The sequence below is a fragment of the Muscardinus avellanarius genome, assembly GCF_963383645.1.
Source record: "Muscardinus avellanarius genome assembly, chromosome: 2".
NCBI classification, from domain to species: Eukaryota; Metazoa; Chordata; class Mammalia; order Rodentia; family Gliridae; genus Muscardinus; species Muscardinus avellanarius.
The window spans coordinates 70,060,781-70,077,905 of record NC_137787.1 but is presented as its reverse complement, the minus strand read 5'-3'; the positions used below and the strand labels follow the sequence as shown (position 1 = coordinate 70,077,905).

Here is a 17,125-nt window from a genome sequence, read left to right as displayed (position 1 = left end):
TTACTTCCCATCCTGGGTTAAGAAGAAAAGCTTTTTTTCTATGAGACTTGGTTTATACATTGGTGTTTTCTGGGCCTTGAGCTTGTTGCTGACTGAAGTAAACAAACAAGTTCATTGAGGTAGAACTTTATCAGAGTTATTTAGTGTTTTATATTTGTTGGGAGACCATAAAAATAGTTTATTTTGATCTTTGACACATAATGAAAAAATATACTTCCCATGGTATACTGTAATGCAGGTTTTTAATGTACCTCTTGACCAGCTGCTACATCTCAGACATGGAAGGATCTTGGATACTGACTGTTGCCGTTAAAGATTGCATTCACTTTGCTTAACTATAAAGTTAGCAGTGTAAAAGATAAAACAGTCTCCCATGTGAAAGTGAACAGAGGGGCTCTAGATATCTCCCACTGTTCCTGATCGAATGCTTCCAAATATTATCCATGCACTAAATAGCTCCATGAAACAAAGAACTACCAGATCCAGATGCTGTGAATCTGAAACTCACACTTTACCTATCTTTCTCTCACTAGGCAAGGGATAAGCAGCAGCACACTAGAGGGACCACCCCATCCCATTGCCATACAAGGAAACACTTACCAGGCCAGAGTCACCTCCTGTGAAGCCCACTTCTTCCCGCCTCAGTGATTGATAGGCAGGCCTGCCCTTAACCTATTAGCAACCACTCACGTCCAACACACACACTTTTCTAGTTGTTTGGTGAATTCATGATTTACCCTAATTACCTGAAATTATCTTTACCTGGTTTCTTCTGATTGATAAAGGACAGATGTACAATATTCATGGACAGAGTTTCAATCTGGAGGCAGCTTTTTTCATATATATATTCTTTTTTTTGCGGGGTGGGGTGGTACTGGGGTTCCTGGAAACCCTTCTTCCTTCAGGCTACACTCCCAGACCTATTTCATATTTATTTAAATTTGGAAACAGGGTCTCTTTAGCCAGTGAGGCTGGCTTCGAACCTGCATGATCCTCCTGTCTCCGCCTCCCAAGTGCAGGCATATATATATATATATATATATATATATATATATATATATATACTTGATGGCATATCCATTTAATTTCTTACCAAAAGCATTTAGGATTGTCAGATAAAATATAGACTGTGTAGCTATTTGAATTTCATACAAGGAAAAATAATTTTAGTACAATTATCTCCCAAATGTCATCCATTTCTTTATATCTAAAATTCAAATTTAACTAAGTATCCTATTTTTTATTTGCAAAATCTGGCAATTCTAAAGTGATACTTTTACAAACATGATCCTCAGAACAGGAAGATTTAAGATATTCTTAAGATTTATTTTTCTGTGGTCATTTCTTAGAATAGATAACACAAAATTAGAGAATAAGGATTGAATGTAAGAAGCAGAAAGCATTAACTATTAGAGAAACATGAATGAGATAGTTGGAACTCGGTGAGTTACCTGTGAAAGCTGTGAAATTTTAGGCTGTCAAAAGAGAGTAAAATGGAGCCAGGCACTATGGCATATACCTGCAATCCCAGTATTTGGAAGGCGGAGACAGGAGGACTACAGGTTTGAAGCCAGTCTTAGCAACTTAGCAAGATCCTATTTCAAAATATAATAGGTCTAGGGGTGTAGCTTGATGATAGAATACCCCTATGCAAAGTTTAGCTTTAGTCATTCTTCCAAAGAAGTTAAAATATGTGATTTATTTTGAGTGAGGCAAGGATCAAGGGTCATGTGTTTTCTCTCATTTATAAAAGCTAGAGAGAAAAAAAGTAAAGAAAAGGGACTTTATTACAATAGGAATAATGGAAGGAGATGAGCAAGGGAGAAAGGAAGAAAATACGGATTACAGGGAAGGAAAGAGACCAAAATTTTCTATATGAAGTAACACTATATATCCCATTATTATATAAAATTATAATACACTAATAAAATATATGTTACTGAAGCATAGACCTGGTAACAGCTGAGATATTTTGGTAGAGGAGATACATCAGTGAATGGGATGAACCTGGTTTTTTGCATCCTGGAGCTTCCATTCTCCCAGAGAAAAAGACATAATCGATGTCTTTTTACAATTACATAATTGATGATATTAAAGTGTGAAAATGAAATGATTATATTCATTCATTTGGTGAACAAATATTTATAAAGCACCTATTCTCTATAAGGTATTGTTCTATCCAGGAAAAACAAATATCTCTGCCTTCCTATCTTTTACCAGAGAATGAAAACAGTAAGTAATAAACACAGAAATATGTAAATAAATTATATGGATTTAAAAGGTGACAAATGGTATGGAGAATAATTAAAGATATTAGAAGGAAAAGTATATCAAATGGCCTAAAGGCTGAAGAGAAATAGCAGGTTAGAAAAACTAAAGGATGGTTAGTGTTGAAATATCAACAAGGTCAGTGCCTCAAAATGAGTATGAAGAGGTTAGCCAAGCTAGATTGTTAAGGACTTAATAAACCATTTAAGATTTCAACTTTATCGAAAGGCAATCCAAAGCCGCTTAAAAGTTACAAACTATAGACTGATGTGATCAGATTTTCATTTTAAATTCATCATTCTGCCTGAAGCCCAGAAGATACATAGAAAGCAAAAAGCAGGGATGAGAGAGTAGTCAGAAGGCTCTCATCCTAGTCAAGGTGAGACAGTGGCGCCCACAGGTACTTTCCAAATGGGCCAGTGGTAGCTTTGGTAAAAGGGCTGCCATCTGTGCTTAGATTTTCAGCTTCTCGTATTCACACTAAATTAATGCCTTTCAATTTTTTCTTTGAGCTTTGATGCTATAGAAAGCCAATTTCAGATGTTTATCCCCCTTTTCATTGGTTTCCTATCTACCAAGCTTGATTATACCTTATTCTAAGAAAGAAAAACATAGTAAATGATATTTAAGGAGCTATGGTAGCTATAGGTTAGGCAATTTTTCTTCTCTCCTAGATGTGTATTAGTAATATTCTGGAGTTCTTTAAGAAACAACACAGAATATACGACAACCAGACCAGGCACACACCACTTTATTAACAGGGTCTTCTCCCTAAATCCTTGTAATCTTTTCTCTCCATATCTCCCTTTACCTCTCTACCATAAGTAGATTAAATATTACAAACTGGTAAACAGCAGGCCATTTGGCCTTTGTATTTTGCTATGAAATTTGATATGCTCATATATTTATTTTTGTTTTGCGGTACTGGGAATTGAACCCAAGGCCATTCTATGCTCCAAACCCTTTTATGTTTTCGTTTGAAGCAGGATCTCTCTAAGGTTGCTGTAAGAGTCTTGTTAAACTTCCAAGGCTGGTCTCATAGCTGTGAACCTCCTGTCTCAGCTTCCCAAGTATTGAGATTACAGGCATGAGGCATCCAGGGCTCATGTAATGTTTTAAAAGCCATTGGAACTAGACAGATGTTTTGCTTTGTTGCTGCCCAAGCAATTTAACTCCTAAGCAGTTCAAAGGCCCCATGTATATTTTTGAATATTTAATGATCCATGTGATTTTTCAAATATTTAATTTCTAGCTTAGATACTACTTCCACCCTAGACAAACAGTTTTTAGCATCCTTTGCTCTAGGTCCAGTTCAGGCTTTTTTTTTTTTTTTTTTTTTTCATTTTAGAGATCTAGACAGAATTATGTCCCACCTTCAGCTCCATTTCTTCGTCTTATTTGTCCCAAATCTGTAAACAAAAGGGAGAGAGAAAGTTTTCAGTTCTCATCTCATCTCTTAAAAAAATATGTCCCCTGTCATTCCTAAAGAAGTGATAAATGGAGGAGGTCCAGGTCCACCTTTTGTGAAGGTAGGCCATGGCTTCCTGTAGCCCAATTGTGTGTCCTTGCTTATTGAGAAATCTCCCTTCCCTAAAGAAGTTGGAGGGAGGGGGAGTGGAGCCTAAGATGGATGTGGTTTTTAACCCTTCCCATTGCAGTAATCTTATGAAAATGTACTTTTTAAACATAGGTTTCAATCTTGCATTGCTTTGTGTCTTGGAGTCGCTCCCTTATGAATTACTTTGCATCTTGTTTGAAGTGAATCATTTTAAAATTTATATCCTGTCCTACTTTTATTTCAAGACTTTACTTAAAATATCTTTTTCTCCTCTTCACCCTGCTCAGATATGCATGAACATTTTATGCATTTCACACTCTTTAAAATGAAAAAAATAATATGCTAATCTGAATAGTGGAAAAATCAGAGTCAGAATAAGAATTTTTGTTCTCAGAAGGATGGGCAAAGATGTATCTTCTATTACTATCATCTATCTCCATTGTTAATATAACAATTATGAAGAGGACGTGGATTAATAAAAGAAGGGAGTAGAACATAAATTTGGGGATACCCTCTATTTGATGGAGCCCAGCAAAGTGGATGCTTGCTTCTTGCAAATAACTTGTTTCATCTCCCTTTTGTATCACCCTACTCCTTTCAAGAAGTTAAGCATAAATATACCAATTGTAAACACATGTTTAAATGAATAAATTGAAATTAAGAACAAATACTTAAGGCAGGTATGGTGGCACACCTGTATTCCCAGTACTTGGGACACTAAGACAGGAAGATCACAGGTTCCAAGCCGGCCTCAGCAACTAAGTGAAGCTCTCAACAACTTGGTGAGACCCTGTTCCAAAATAAAACATAAGGTGGGGTTTGTAGCTCAAAGGCAGGTCACCCCTGATTTCAATCCCCAGTACCCCCCACACACACAAACAATAAACACTTAAAATACATCTAGTAGTATTTTGCTTGATTTTACTACCATGGACAGTCAAATCATACCACAGATGGTCAAAGAAGAGATTTTGGCCAATAATTGAGTGTATGTGTGTGTGTGTGGGGGGGTAGAATTTATCTCTCTAGGGCTGGTGGAGACATACCCAAGGAAGGTAAAATCCAGGGAGGGAGAGACTAGAAATCAGAGAAGTGGTCCTCACATCTAAGAATGTATCAGAATCATCTGGTTTGGTCAGGCATAGTGGTACATGTTTATAATACCAGTATTTGAGAGTCTCAGATAGAAGGATCAGATTGCAGGTTCAAGTCCAGCCTAAGCAACTTGGCAAGACCTTTTTTCAAAATAAAGAAAGAAAATAACTGGGAATGTAGCTTGGATGTAGAATGGCCCTGGGTTCAATCCCCGTACCCAAAAAAAAAAAAAAAAAAAAAAATCACTTGTTTGGTATAGTGTGCTATGACCTATTTTCTAGAGATTTCCGATTTGGTATATGTATGTCGGAACTGAGAATTTGCATTTCTATCCATCTCTCTCCCAGGTGATACTGCTGCTACTGATCCAGGTAGCACGCTTTGAAAACGACAAAACCAGACCTTAGAGAAAGAGCAGCTCAGTGGATCTGAGCAGGCTGCTTTCTCTGTGATCTGCACAGAGAAGTTAGAGCTGTCGGAGATTTTCAGAGCAGTACTGAGATACTGTAACTGAGTGGACCCGAGGATAGTGTGAAGGGTCTTGCTTCCTCTTGATCTACAGGACTCATAGCTGTACTCTGGCAGCAAAAGGAGAGAATAGTTTGAAGAACTCAGAAAAGAGTTAACATCGAGTAATACTTTCAGCTAAATTGCCCCAATTTAGCAATGTAAGACCATGTACCTAATTCATATGTAGCTTATTCCCTAATATATCCTTGTGTTGCAAAGAAGTTTCTGTCCTTTATCTGACTGTATATATGCCCAGGTAAAATGGGGAAGGTGGAGAAAGGACAGCCCAGGGAAAGAGAAGAACCCATTCATACAAGAAAAAAAATTAGAAGAAGCCATACCCACCGGCCACTCCCAGTCCTTCCTGCTCAATTTAGGGTTATATCCCAGGTAAAAAGGCTTAGGGGGTTTCTGAAAGAGTAGCAACAGCTTCAGCAACCAGGTAGTAAAGGGACACATTTCACCTCTTTTCAGTATTGAAATGGAAACTACCTGGAATTCAGAACTGATTTCAAATGCTTCATTATGCTCAGCTAATTAGGTTTTTTTGAATTTTAAATCTTGAGCATAAAGTTTTTGCATATGTTTTTTGCTGTATCTTCCAGATGAATTTTGTATAATGCAGTAATCGCTGAAGATCTGGGGGGATATGGTCTTTATCTCCTTTATAGAATTTTGTGGACTCAGGTAGATTTGCTCAATTTGCCAATAAAAAGAAATAGCTGTATTCCATTAAAATGAACTATGTTGAAACCCTCACACCCCCCCCAAAAAAAAATAGAAACGTTTTGGTATCCAAATGGTCAGATGCTCATATTTAATTTCATTTGACTTTTGTTAATTTGAAAACAGAAAGAAAATGTGCTTAGTGGTCCTTTCAAGGGGAAGCTCCAGCTCAGCTTCTGTATAAAAAGCCACAGAAAAGTGACTCTGGAGACCTTGGCTACACGTTCAGCGGTCAAACGTTTCAATGCTCCGTTGCTCCCGTTCCTGTTACAGGTGCATGTGACAGCGCTGCAGCTATGAGTGGAATTTTAAAGAGGAAGTTTGAAGACGTTGACGGCTCCTCTCCCTGCTCCTCGGTTCGAGATTCTGATGATGATGTTTCCAGCAGCGAAAGTGCCGACAGTGGAGACAGCGTCAATCCCTCCACCTCTAACCATTTCACCCGTGAGTACTAAGCCGTACCCAAAGCTGCGCATGTGGTTCTGTCAAAAAAAATATTGTGCCTGCAATCTGTGGCCATTTCTATTTTGACCTTTATCTCATGTTATGTTTTCAAAAATATTTTTCTAATAGATCACATAGAAAGAACAATGACCTAAAAATGACATATTTTTAGTAGAGTCGTATGGCTTTGGATGACTTTTGACAGTGGAATATGTGATCATGTTAAGCAACAGACTCAACAAAAATGGGGATTTTATTATTGTTGCTTTTCCAAGGAAACTTTTCCGATGATGAAGAAAAACAAAGTTTTCTCGAAGATTTTCTCAAAAAATTTTTTTCAGCACTCTTCCTAGTGTCTTAGGAATAGATTAAAAAAACAAGAAACAAGTCCAGATTTTTTTTTAATGTATCTTCCTATAACTGAAATGTTGCTCTGGAGGGGTGGGGGAGGCTGTTTTGGAAGTGGAAGGTCTAGGTTAGTTCTAGGTCCTAGCCAGCCACACAGTAAGAAGAGAAGTGGTGTCGCAAAACTCCCCTACCTGAGCAGCCTGATGCTTCTTCCCTGGTCCTTCTTTATTCTGTGTTCCCCTAGGATAATAGATAAAGCCCACAGAGGGAAAAAAAAGCATCTCATGGTTCTTTCTTCTGCTACAATGTAACTTTAGCTCTTCCTGACCAGCAAGGTAGTGTGAGGTTTAAAGGACCAGTGTGGGAAATGCTCAATGTAATGGAATCCAAATGCTAAAGAAAGCTGACTTATAATATAGTTAAGTAACTTTCTGAATGTATTTTCCATACATGAGGATTTTAATGTCAAATATCATGATAGATAGCTGGTATTGTTTCTTTATTTTCTTATTAGTGGATTTTAGTAATATATGAGTTTTTAACACCAAATTTACTTTGGAAATGTGACAGACCCCATAAAATGATTCAAAGCTTTTTTAAGAGGTAATAAAGATCTTAATAACTGTTGAGCATGAAATAAATATACCAAAATTGATGGTATTCCTTGAAGCAATCACAAATAATTAGAAACTTTGGCAAAAGAGTAATTATAACTATGATAATAAAAAGTCATAAAACCGGGCATGGTGGTGCAAGCTTGTAATCCCCACGCTTGGGAGGCGGAGACAGGAGGATCAAGCTGGTTCGGAGCCAGCCTCGCTGGCTTAAGAGACCCTGTTTCCAAAAATAAAGTAGGTCTGGGAGTGTAGCCCAGAGGTAGAAGGGCTTTCAGGAACCCCAGTACCACCAAAATAAATAAATAAATAAATAAGTCATAAAATATTTGGGGACAAAGTTATTACATGATATAGGTGATCTACAAATATATTTACATATATCATGGTGACATAAAATGAGCTGGTGCTTTAGAGTCAAAAGAAGATATATGCTTACCTTTTTGGTTTTAACAATTTTAGTGATAATAACAATATTATCTCACTGGGCTTCGCAAAGATCAAGCGAAGCAAGTGAGATGATATGTATAAAATACTTTTGTAAAATGTAAAGTACCAGGCACACATTATATTAAAAATTATGATCATAGCTAACATTTATTGGGTATATGCTATATTCCATTTATAACTAAGACCCAGAGAAGTTAAGCATCTTGCCCAATATTACACAGTACTTGAACCTAGATATATGTCCATGTCTCACTCCAGAGTTTCTACCTTTCCCATTCTCTCAGTCTGCTGATTAGTTATATAATACTAGTATATCTTAAAATGTTATGTATCATGAGTTATTTAAAATTGACTCAATAAAGAGATGGATTATAAATTTCTAGATAAAATATGTTCATATATGTAAAACTATTTATGCTTTCCAGATTAATTTATAAATATGAGTACAATAAAATCTTAATAAAATCCTCAACCAGATTTTGTAAAAGTTGATAGAATATTAAAAATCTATTTGAAGAAATAAGTCAATAAACCGATATTTTTGTTGTTGTTTTGGGGGTGGTACTGGGGTTCCTGGAAACCCTTCTACCTTCAGGCTACATTCCCAGAGCTAATATATATATATATATATGCATTTTTTTGTGGTACTGGGGTTCCTGGAAACCCTTCTACTCCGGGCTATACTCCCAGACCTATTTTATACTTTTTATTTGGAAACAGGGTCTCTTAAGCCAGCGAGGCTGGCTTTGAACCAGCGTGATCCTCCTGTCTCCGCCTCCCAAGAGCAGGGATTACAAGCGTGCACCACCACGCCCAGCTTATATTTTTTATTTGGAAACTGGGTCTCTTAAGCCAGCGAGGCTGGTTTCGAACCTGTGTGATCCTCCTGTTCCCGTTCCCACGCCAGGCAATAAAGGGATATTTTTAAAAAGAAGACATAAATGTTGAAAAGACTATCCCAATATCAAATTATAGCAAAAAAAAAAAAAAATCTCTAAAACACACAATGTACTTAAACATATCGAAGTCAATCACTAAGCCAAGCAAGGGAAGGAGGGACAGGAGGGAATGGGGTGGGAATTGGGTAGGGGTTAAATCAGAGATTTGTACATGTTTGTACACACAAGTTTTTTATCCCAATATGATGTTTGAATATAATGCACCAATAAAAAAATTTTAAAGAAAAAAAATAAAGTCTAGAAAAAAATTATAGCGAAAAGAAATAATATAAAAGAATTTTTCTTCTACTGTGCTCTTTCTAGGAAAGCATAGGAAATTCCAACATGTTACATAAAGAATTTTATTTGTATAAAAAATGAGATTTATTAAACAATGGGGAAAGACAGGAATTTTAAGTAAATGGTTGTTTAAATAAATAATTGTACTATTAGCAAATTTGAAAAAAGAAGTAATTTAGATGCACATCTCATGATGTATGACAAAATACATTCCAGATGGATTAAATAAATAAATATTTTTAAAGCATGAGGGAAGTTGTGTGAAACGAATGTGGTAGAATATGAGCTTGGAAATAACAGGAGAAACCACATTGGAAGACATATTCAACTCAATTGCTATAAAAAATAAAGTCCAAAGATAAAGAAAATATTTATACTGGGAAAAAACACATAGTCTGGTATACAGTTGTTTTCTAAGTAGAATATAAAAAAAATGTAAAATTTTAATATAAGAACTAAAATACGCCTCCTCAAAGATAACCCATATAGTAAGAAATACGATTAGCATAGTGTGTGTGTGTGTGTGTGTGTGGTTTTACTGGGAATGGAACTCAGGGGCATTCTACCTCTGAACATACCCCCAGCCCTGTATTTTGAACAAGGTCCCACTAAGTTGCGGAGGGCCTCACTAAATTGCCGAAGCTGGCCTTTGATCCTCCTGCCTTAGTTTCCCGAGGACTGGGGTTACAGGCTTGCGCCTGGTTTATTGGTATACATTTTAAAACAGTTAACAACAACAATAAAAATAAAAATGAGAACAATAGTAATGAGTTGTCACTAGTATGAAATCATGGAAATCTTATCCCAGTGATATTAATGTTACTCCTTCCAATACAAAATACTAATACCTAAGTGCTGGTAAAGGTCACATCAGAGGTATACATGTTGCTATTAATAGCAGTGAAATTTAGAAAGCACTTTGTCAATATGAGAACCATAAAAATATTCATAAGTCCATACTTCAGAGATTTTATCTGAAAGGAGAAACACGAAAAACAAGGGGGAAAAGTATATAAATTAAAATGTGAATCATTAATTGTAGTAGCAGAAAATGGAAAGTGCAGATTGGGGGAGAGGAGGGCAGCATGTTGAAGAATGAGAAAACGATCCATTACATAATGTTATCTCACACAATCAATTTATTTTCATGGCAGTTATAAAAACACCATGTAATGTGTCAAATGCTTATGAGATAATGTCATGTAAGGAAAGAACACAAAATGTTACCTATATTGTCAGGCAAAGTCTATACATGAATGAAGATGAAGTGTCTGAAAAACTATAAACAATTTGATTTGTTTAGAGATAAAAGTAATGTATGAATTTTTATGATTGTAGATTTTTATTTCTGTTAATATATGCATTCCCACACCAAAGTAACTGTAGTTTGCAGTGTGTTAATGGATGCAAAACAGTAGAAAAAAGGGCTGTGATGAGCTGAGCTATCCAATATTTTAGTTAGTTCACAAAGACTTTTTATGAGTTATGTCCAGTAGAGATTATTTTTCCCATTGGAAGAAATAGACTTACTTTATGATGCCCAATAAGTTATTGAAATGTTTAAGCTCATCATTTAATATAAGTGGTAGCAGCCATGGCTAGTTTACTAAAATGCTAATTTAACTTTGTATTAAATAGAATCTGGTAAAGACCATTCACAATCTTTAAAAATAATTAAATGAATTAATTAATAAATACTTCACAAAAAAGAAATACAAATCACCCGTAAATATATGAAAAATTGTTCAATATTATTACCAATCAGAGATGCAAATCAAAATCTCCCTGAGACTTTATCTAACCCCAATTAGAATGGCAATCATTAAAAACACAAACAAGCCAGGCGTGGTGGCGCACGCTTGTAATCCCTGCGCTTGGGAGGCGGAGACAGGAGGATCGCGCAGGTTCGAAGCTAGACTCAGCTACTTAGTGAGGCTCTCAGCAATTTAGTGAGACCCTGGTTCCAAATAAAATATAAAATAGGTCTAGGAGTGTAGCCCAGAAGTAGAAAGTTCCTGGGTTCCATTCCCAGTACCACACACACACACACACACACACAAAAAAAAAAAAAAAAAAAAAAACCCAAACCAAATTAGACACATTTATAGCCAAGGCTTAAAGGCAGGCACTGCTTATGTATAATAATAAATAATAATAATAACAAAAACAAACAAAAAAACCCACTAACAATAATGCTGCTGAGAACGTGGAGAAATAGGAACTCTGATACATTGGTGGGATTGCAAATTAGTGCAACCACTTTGGAAAACAGTATGGAGGATGAGAACAAACAGAATGAACCTACCATATGACCCAGTTATACCACTCCTGGGTATCTACCTAAAAGAACTGAAACCAGACTGCCATAGTAATGCATGCATATCTATGTTTATAGTTGCACAATTAATAATTGCCTGATTATGGAACCACCGAGATGTCCATCAACAGATGAATGGATTACAAAATCATTGGATATATAATAAAGAAATTCTACTCAGCCATAAGGAACAAAATTATGTCATTTGCAGGGAAATGGGTGGAACTGGAAAAAAAACTACTAAGTGATATTAGTCACAAAAATAAAATGTCAGAAATTTTTCTCATACGTGGAAGCAAGGGAGAAATTTGAAACAGAGCAGAGACTTTAGTCAGCGGAGGAGAAACCCTAGTGAAGTTAAGCAGGGGATCTATGAAGGAGACAGGAGCAAGGAGGAAGATTTGAACAGGGAAACATTTCAGTAGACATGATGTACATATACAAACTTATAATGCCAATCACTGTGTTGAGCATCGGAAGGTGGGGAGAGAGAGGAAGCGGAGTGGGAACTGGGGGAGGGCTCAGAAAGCGCTGTGGGCATGTATGCCTTGATCAGCTTGAACTTCATCAAGATGTATGATTATAATGTACCGATAATTAAAAAAAGATAGTCAAATGACTTAACACGTGATTGCACTCTCATTGAATGATCTATTTTGCTCACTATATTCATTCACACTTTGAAAAGACAGGAAGAGTAGAATAAATAACAAAAACTTAAAAGGCAAAAATTCTAGGCGGATGTGGTGGTGCATGCTTATAATCCCAGCACTCAGAGCCGGGCGTGGTGGCGCAGATTTGTAATCCCCGTGCTTGGGAGGCGGAGACGGGAGGATCGCACAGGTTCGAAGCCAGCCTTGCTGGCTTAAGAGACCCTGTTTCCAAATAAAAATATAAAATAGGTCTGGGAGTGTAGCCCGGAGGTAGAAGGGTTTCCAAGAACCCCAGTGCCACCAAAATAATAACAATAATAATAACAATAATAACAATAATAATAATAATAATAACAACAATATATTATATTATATTGTATTTATTACATTATTATTATCATAATCCCAGCATTCAGGAGACTGAGACTTGAGAATCATAGTTTGCAGACAGCCTCAGCTATTTAATGAGGCTCTTTGCAACTAAATGAGGCCCTATTTCAAAATAAAGAATAAAAAATTAGGGCTGAGGGTGTAGCTCGGAGGTATAATGCCCCTGGTTCTATCCCCAGTACCACAAAGAGAGAGACAGAGACAGAGACAGAGACAGAGACAGAGACAGAGAGAGAGAGAGAGAGAGAGAGAGAGAGAGAGAACAATTCCACTAAAATATTTGCTATACAAAGGAACCAGCACAGGAGAAATATTTCAAACTATTTCTGATTTCTAGAAATATATTTCATATTATATGCTACTCCAGAAGTTGATATATAACTTTGTGACACTATTTTGTTTTTCATCTAGATTATGGTATAGGTTTAACTGAAATGTCTTATTGATATGAATCTATGATCAAAAACTTTCAGAAATATTATATGGATACATATGATTTCTTTAACCTACTTTTCCACTGTCAAAAATAAAAATGATTACCTGTCTTACAGTAAATCATTGTTTAAAGACTATCAACTTAGTAGAGCATTAGGAAACAAGTTAGTTCCACATGAGGTTTTTATATAGTTACCCTTATTTAAATGTCATTCATCATAAGTTCATCTTCCCAATTTAAAATGTCCTATGTACCAGTGCTTTATAAGCACAGATTATACAATATTCATTCTGCTGTTATTACGTGTCTAGAAATTGATAAATTGTTTGGTACATGTCAGCAGTTGTTGCAGTAGGAAAATTCCACATTATTCTAGGCTTTCTGATAAAATCTTCAGTTTGTAGCACAAAGCATTATGATAATAACAGCTTCAAAATGTAAATCTCTAAGAGCAGGATGGCTATTCCCTGGAACTTGTGGATTTTGCTAGGCAACTAGCGAACTTTCCAGTGATTAACCAAGGTCATATTTTGTACTTCCCTTGAGATAGAAGCAGCAGAGTCCGTATGACTTTGGAACGCTTTGTTTCACCAAATCCCTGTGGTTCCATAGCCAGCCGGTCTGCACTTGAACACTGTCAGAAGCAGGGCTACAGACAAACTGGAGAGGAAAGGTTTTTTTTTTTTTTCTTGTCCTTTCAAGGTTCTTGGCACTTCACAGGAGTAACAAGAAGCTGTGTGATGAAACATGCTCCCAACAGGGCAACGGGGCCACATTCTTTTTTCTGCAACATGGTGTTTCTACAATTAAATATAAAGCATATAGGAAAATATATCAAGAAATAAAAGGATAGACACTCTAAATTGTACATGAAAGACTGTAGTGGCTGTCTTGCACAGGGGATATTTTAATTTGCAGAGCATGTTCACATTCTTGAGATCTTTTAATATCCAAAACTTTTTGTGTGATGAGGAGTTACTATTATACCCATTTTATATAAAAATTGACAACTAGAGATGTATTTATGATTTGCCCAAGGGCTGAGAATTCAAAGTTCTTTCCCTCCCTCCTATGATCTGCTTTTTCTCCCTGAATACACAGGGCATAAATATGCTACCACTGTGCAGTCTCGCCAGGGTCTTTATTATTATTTCTTCCTTCTGATTCCGTATTTCATAATGAGACTTGACAGAATGAATCAATGGAAAACATATTTTGAAGTAAAATCTAACTGGAAATATGACTGGAACATGTCTGCCATGTTTTATTTACTAAGAAGTTAAAATACATCGGAGACCCTGATCTGGTTTCAACAAACAGTGTGTCTTATGTTGCAGGCTCCATGTTAGGACACTTCAAACGTGTCCAAGTGATAGATTCCAAATAGTAAATACAAATTTGAGATAAAGTGACAGCTCACATCTTCCCAGCACTGTATTATTATTTTAGGAACTTACTTTTACAAAGACATTTGTAGGAATCTAGTCTTCAAACAATGGAGAAGTGTTTAGGCAGAAGCTCCACACAGGAGTTTTAGTAATATTTTTAAAGCAGGCGGTAAAACCTCATGACCTTTAAATACTGCTTTCTAAACTAAGCATGATGGTGTACTCCTATAATCCCACAACTTGTGAAGCTGAGACAGGAAGATTACAGGTTCAAGGCCAGTGTCAGCCACTTAAGGAGGCCGTCAGCAATTAACGAGACCCTGTTTCAAACTAAAAAATAAAACAGAGCTGAGGTGTAACTCTGAGTTCAGTTCCCAGTATCTTCCCTCAAAAAAAAAAAACAAAAACTTCTTTCTACTTTAATAATGACTTTAGTAAGAATCCAGAATTTTCATAGAGTCAAGATCAAAAGATCAAGTCGAAAAAGATAAAACCACATAAAGACACCTCTGAAATGCTACTGTTAAATTAAGAACTCCCACTCCTCCTCCACACACACACACATAACATGTTTGCAAAGAATCAATGAACTTATGGCTGTAGTAACAGACCAGGAACTCACTACAGATCATATCTAGGATCACGGTGGAGATTGTCTACATCTAACACCAAACAGATCAGCATTAGGCTTTAAATGTAGTTTGTTGGAGATAAGAAAGTTATGTAGTTGAGATAATTATGAGTAGAGAAAGACAGACCTGAACTAGTGGTTCTTCAGAAAAATCCACTTGAATATTCCGCAGGCCTATTGACGGCTGCAATGAGATTGTCATCCGCTCATTTCATCTGAGAGATGAAGGACTTCAATAATAATAAAGCAGAAGCAGCTACTCACTGCTTCATCCACTGAATACTTAAATTCCACACTTGATACAAGGTTCCTATTAATTATTTTTAGCCCCATGGGAGAATCACCAAGTCTTATTCTATTCATCCTCTTTACCGTCTCCTCGGAATCTACTGGTATTCCACAATTATTCAAACCCTTTGGAAATGGTTGTCTTTCTTCTTTAAATTTCAGTGCTTTCTGTCAGACTTGGGTCAGACATCGGTGGCCGTGTGGTGGCTTTTGAACACGTGAGTCTCATATTTCCTTGACCACGTCTGTCATGGATTCTTCACTTCTGTTCCACTTATGTGCCTCACCACCTCAACATTTGGCTGGTTGCGTCCACCTCCTCGCCCAAAGTAATTTTACGAACTAGAACAGCTCTCCCTCTGGAATTCCTGATTCTGTATTCCAGTCACCTCAGACTCCAGCTCCTTTTTCTTCTACTTCTTTCTTCTTTTACACACTTTTTAATCTCATTCTCTTGGGGGTTTTCCCCCAATATAACACCTGCCACCTGCCTTTACAAATCTTCTCATGCTTCACCATTTGGTCCATTATTTGAACCCGATCTTTTATTTTGATGTCAGGGCTCTTAACACTTTCCTCCACATTCTATAGCCATTACTCCATATCCACTTTTCATTCAACTACCTGAAATTTAACCATAGTTAAGCTGCCTATTATTCTTATTCTTACTTATTATTTTGGTACTAGAAATTGAGCTTAGAGGGGTATTCTACCTCTAAGCTACAACCCCAGTTGTATTTTACTTTTTTATTTTGAAACAGGGTCTCACTAAGTTGCTGAAGGCCTTGCTAAGTTGTGGAGGCTGGTCTTGAACCTTCACTCCTCATGTCTCAGCCTCCCAAGTACTGGGATTACAGGCAGGCACCATCACATCCAGCTTCATCGCGCACCATTGCCAGGCAACCATCCTGCTCGGTGCCTACAGTCTGTTTTCTTTTCCATCTCCAATCACCAAGTATTTCCAAGTTTCTGTTCCCTTACTTCCTGTCTCACATGCAGCAGATCTTCTTGTCTTCTTGTCTTCTTGTCCCCTTAATATTTCTCTTTGCCTGCTTGTCCTTACCTTAGTAAGGCAGAACACTCAAAATGAGCTTTGAAAAAATGAGTGCATGCACATTAAGGGCAGAAAAATATCTTGATGTCCCTAGGATCTACTGAGCACCTACATATTTACATAAATGGATAAATGCATGAATACTTCCACTGCACTGCTACTAGGATCTGGATGTACAAAAGTAAATAAAACAGGATCCATTTTCTGTAGAAACTCGGTCTCATAGCAAGTAAAACATGTTTCTAATGCTTACTTGTATAATGTTTTACATCAGAGTTATTTGTGAAACACTTTATCATTTCTGGAGATCTATGGAGCATGACTGTGGATTCTTCTCATTACTTAGACTGGCATTGGTTCAATTAGTGTTAAGTTATTGGCAAATAACATTTAGTTTTGTAAGGATTTGTCTTTTTTAGTACAGATAAACCTCAAAAAGTAAAAATTTAAAAATGATCGCATTTGTGGTAGAATTCCACCATCGCGTGGACTTCAGTGGAAATAAATATCAAATGACAAGTTAACTCTGTAATTTATGCTTTTGGTGGGTGCCATTGTGATATATCAGGACCCCAATTTATCAATTGTCATATCCAACTACATGTCATGGTGAACTTTGCTTTAAATAGGATTCTGCTGTAATTATGCATTCCTAACATGTACCTTTCTGGTTTCATTTGCTTATATATAGTTTTCCCAGGCAGAAGCATCACTGTT

At 36.6% G+C, this 17,125-nt stretch overlaps 1 protein-coding gene across 1 annotated transcript in view; it reads left to right on the top strand.

Annotated features, from left to right (window-relative positions):
* CSRNP3 (cysteine and serine rich nuclear protein 3) overlaps nt 1-17,125 on the top strand; it is a gene marked incomplete at both ends in the record, with an annotated part of 181,852 nt that overhangs the window by 95,409 nt on the left and 69,318 nt on the right. The window contains one exon of the mRNA XM_080690052.1: nt 6,431-6,601. Within this exon, the coding sequence (XP_080546178.1) occupies nt 6,431-6,601 (171 nt within the window). The remainder of the gene's footprint in view (nt 1-6,430; nt 6,602-17,125) is intronic.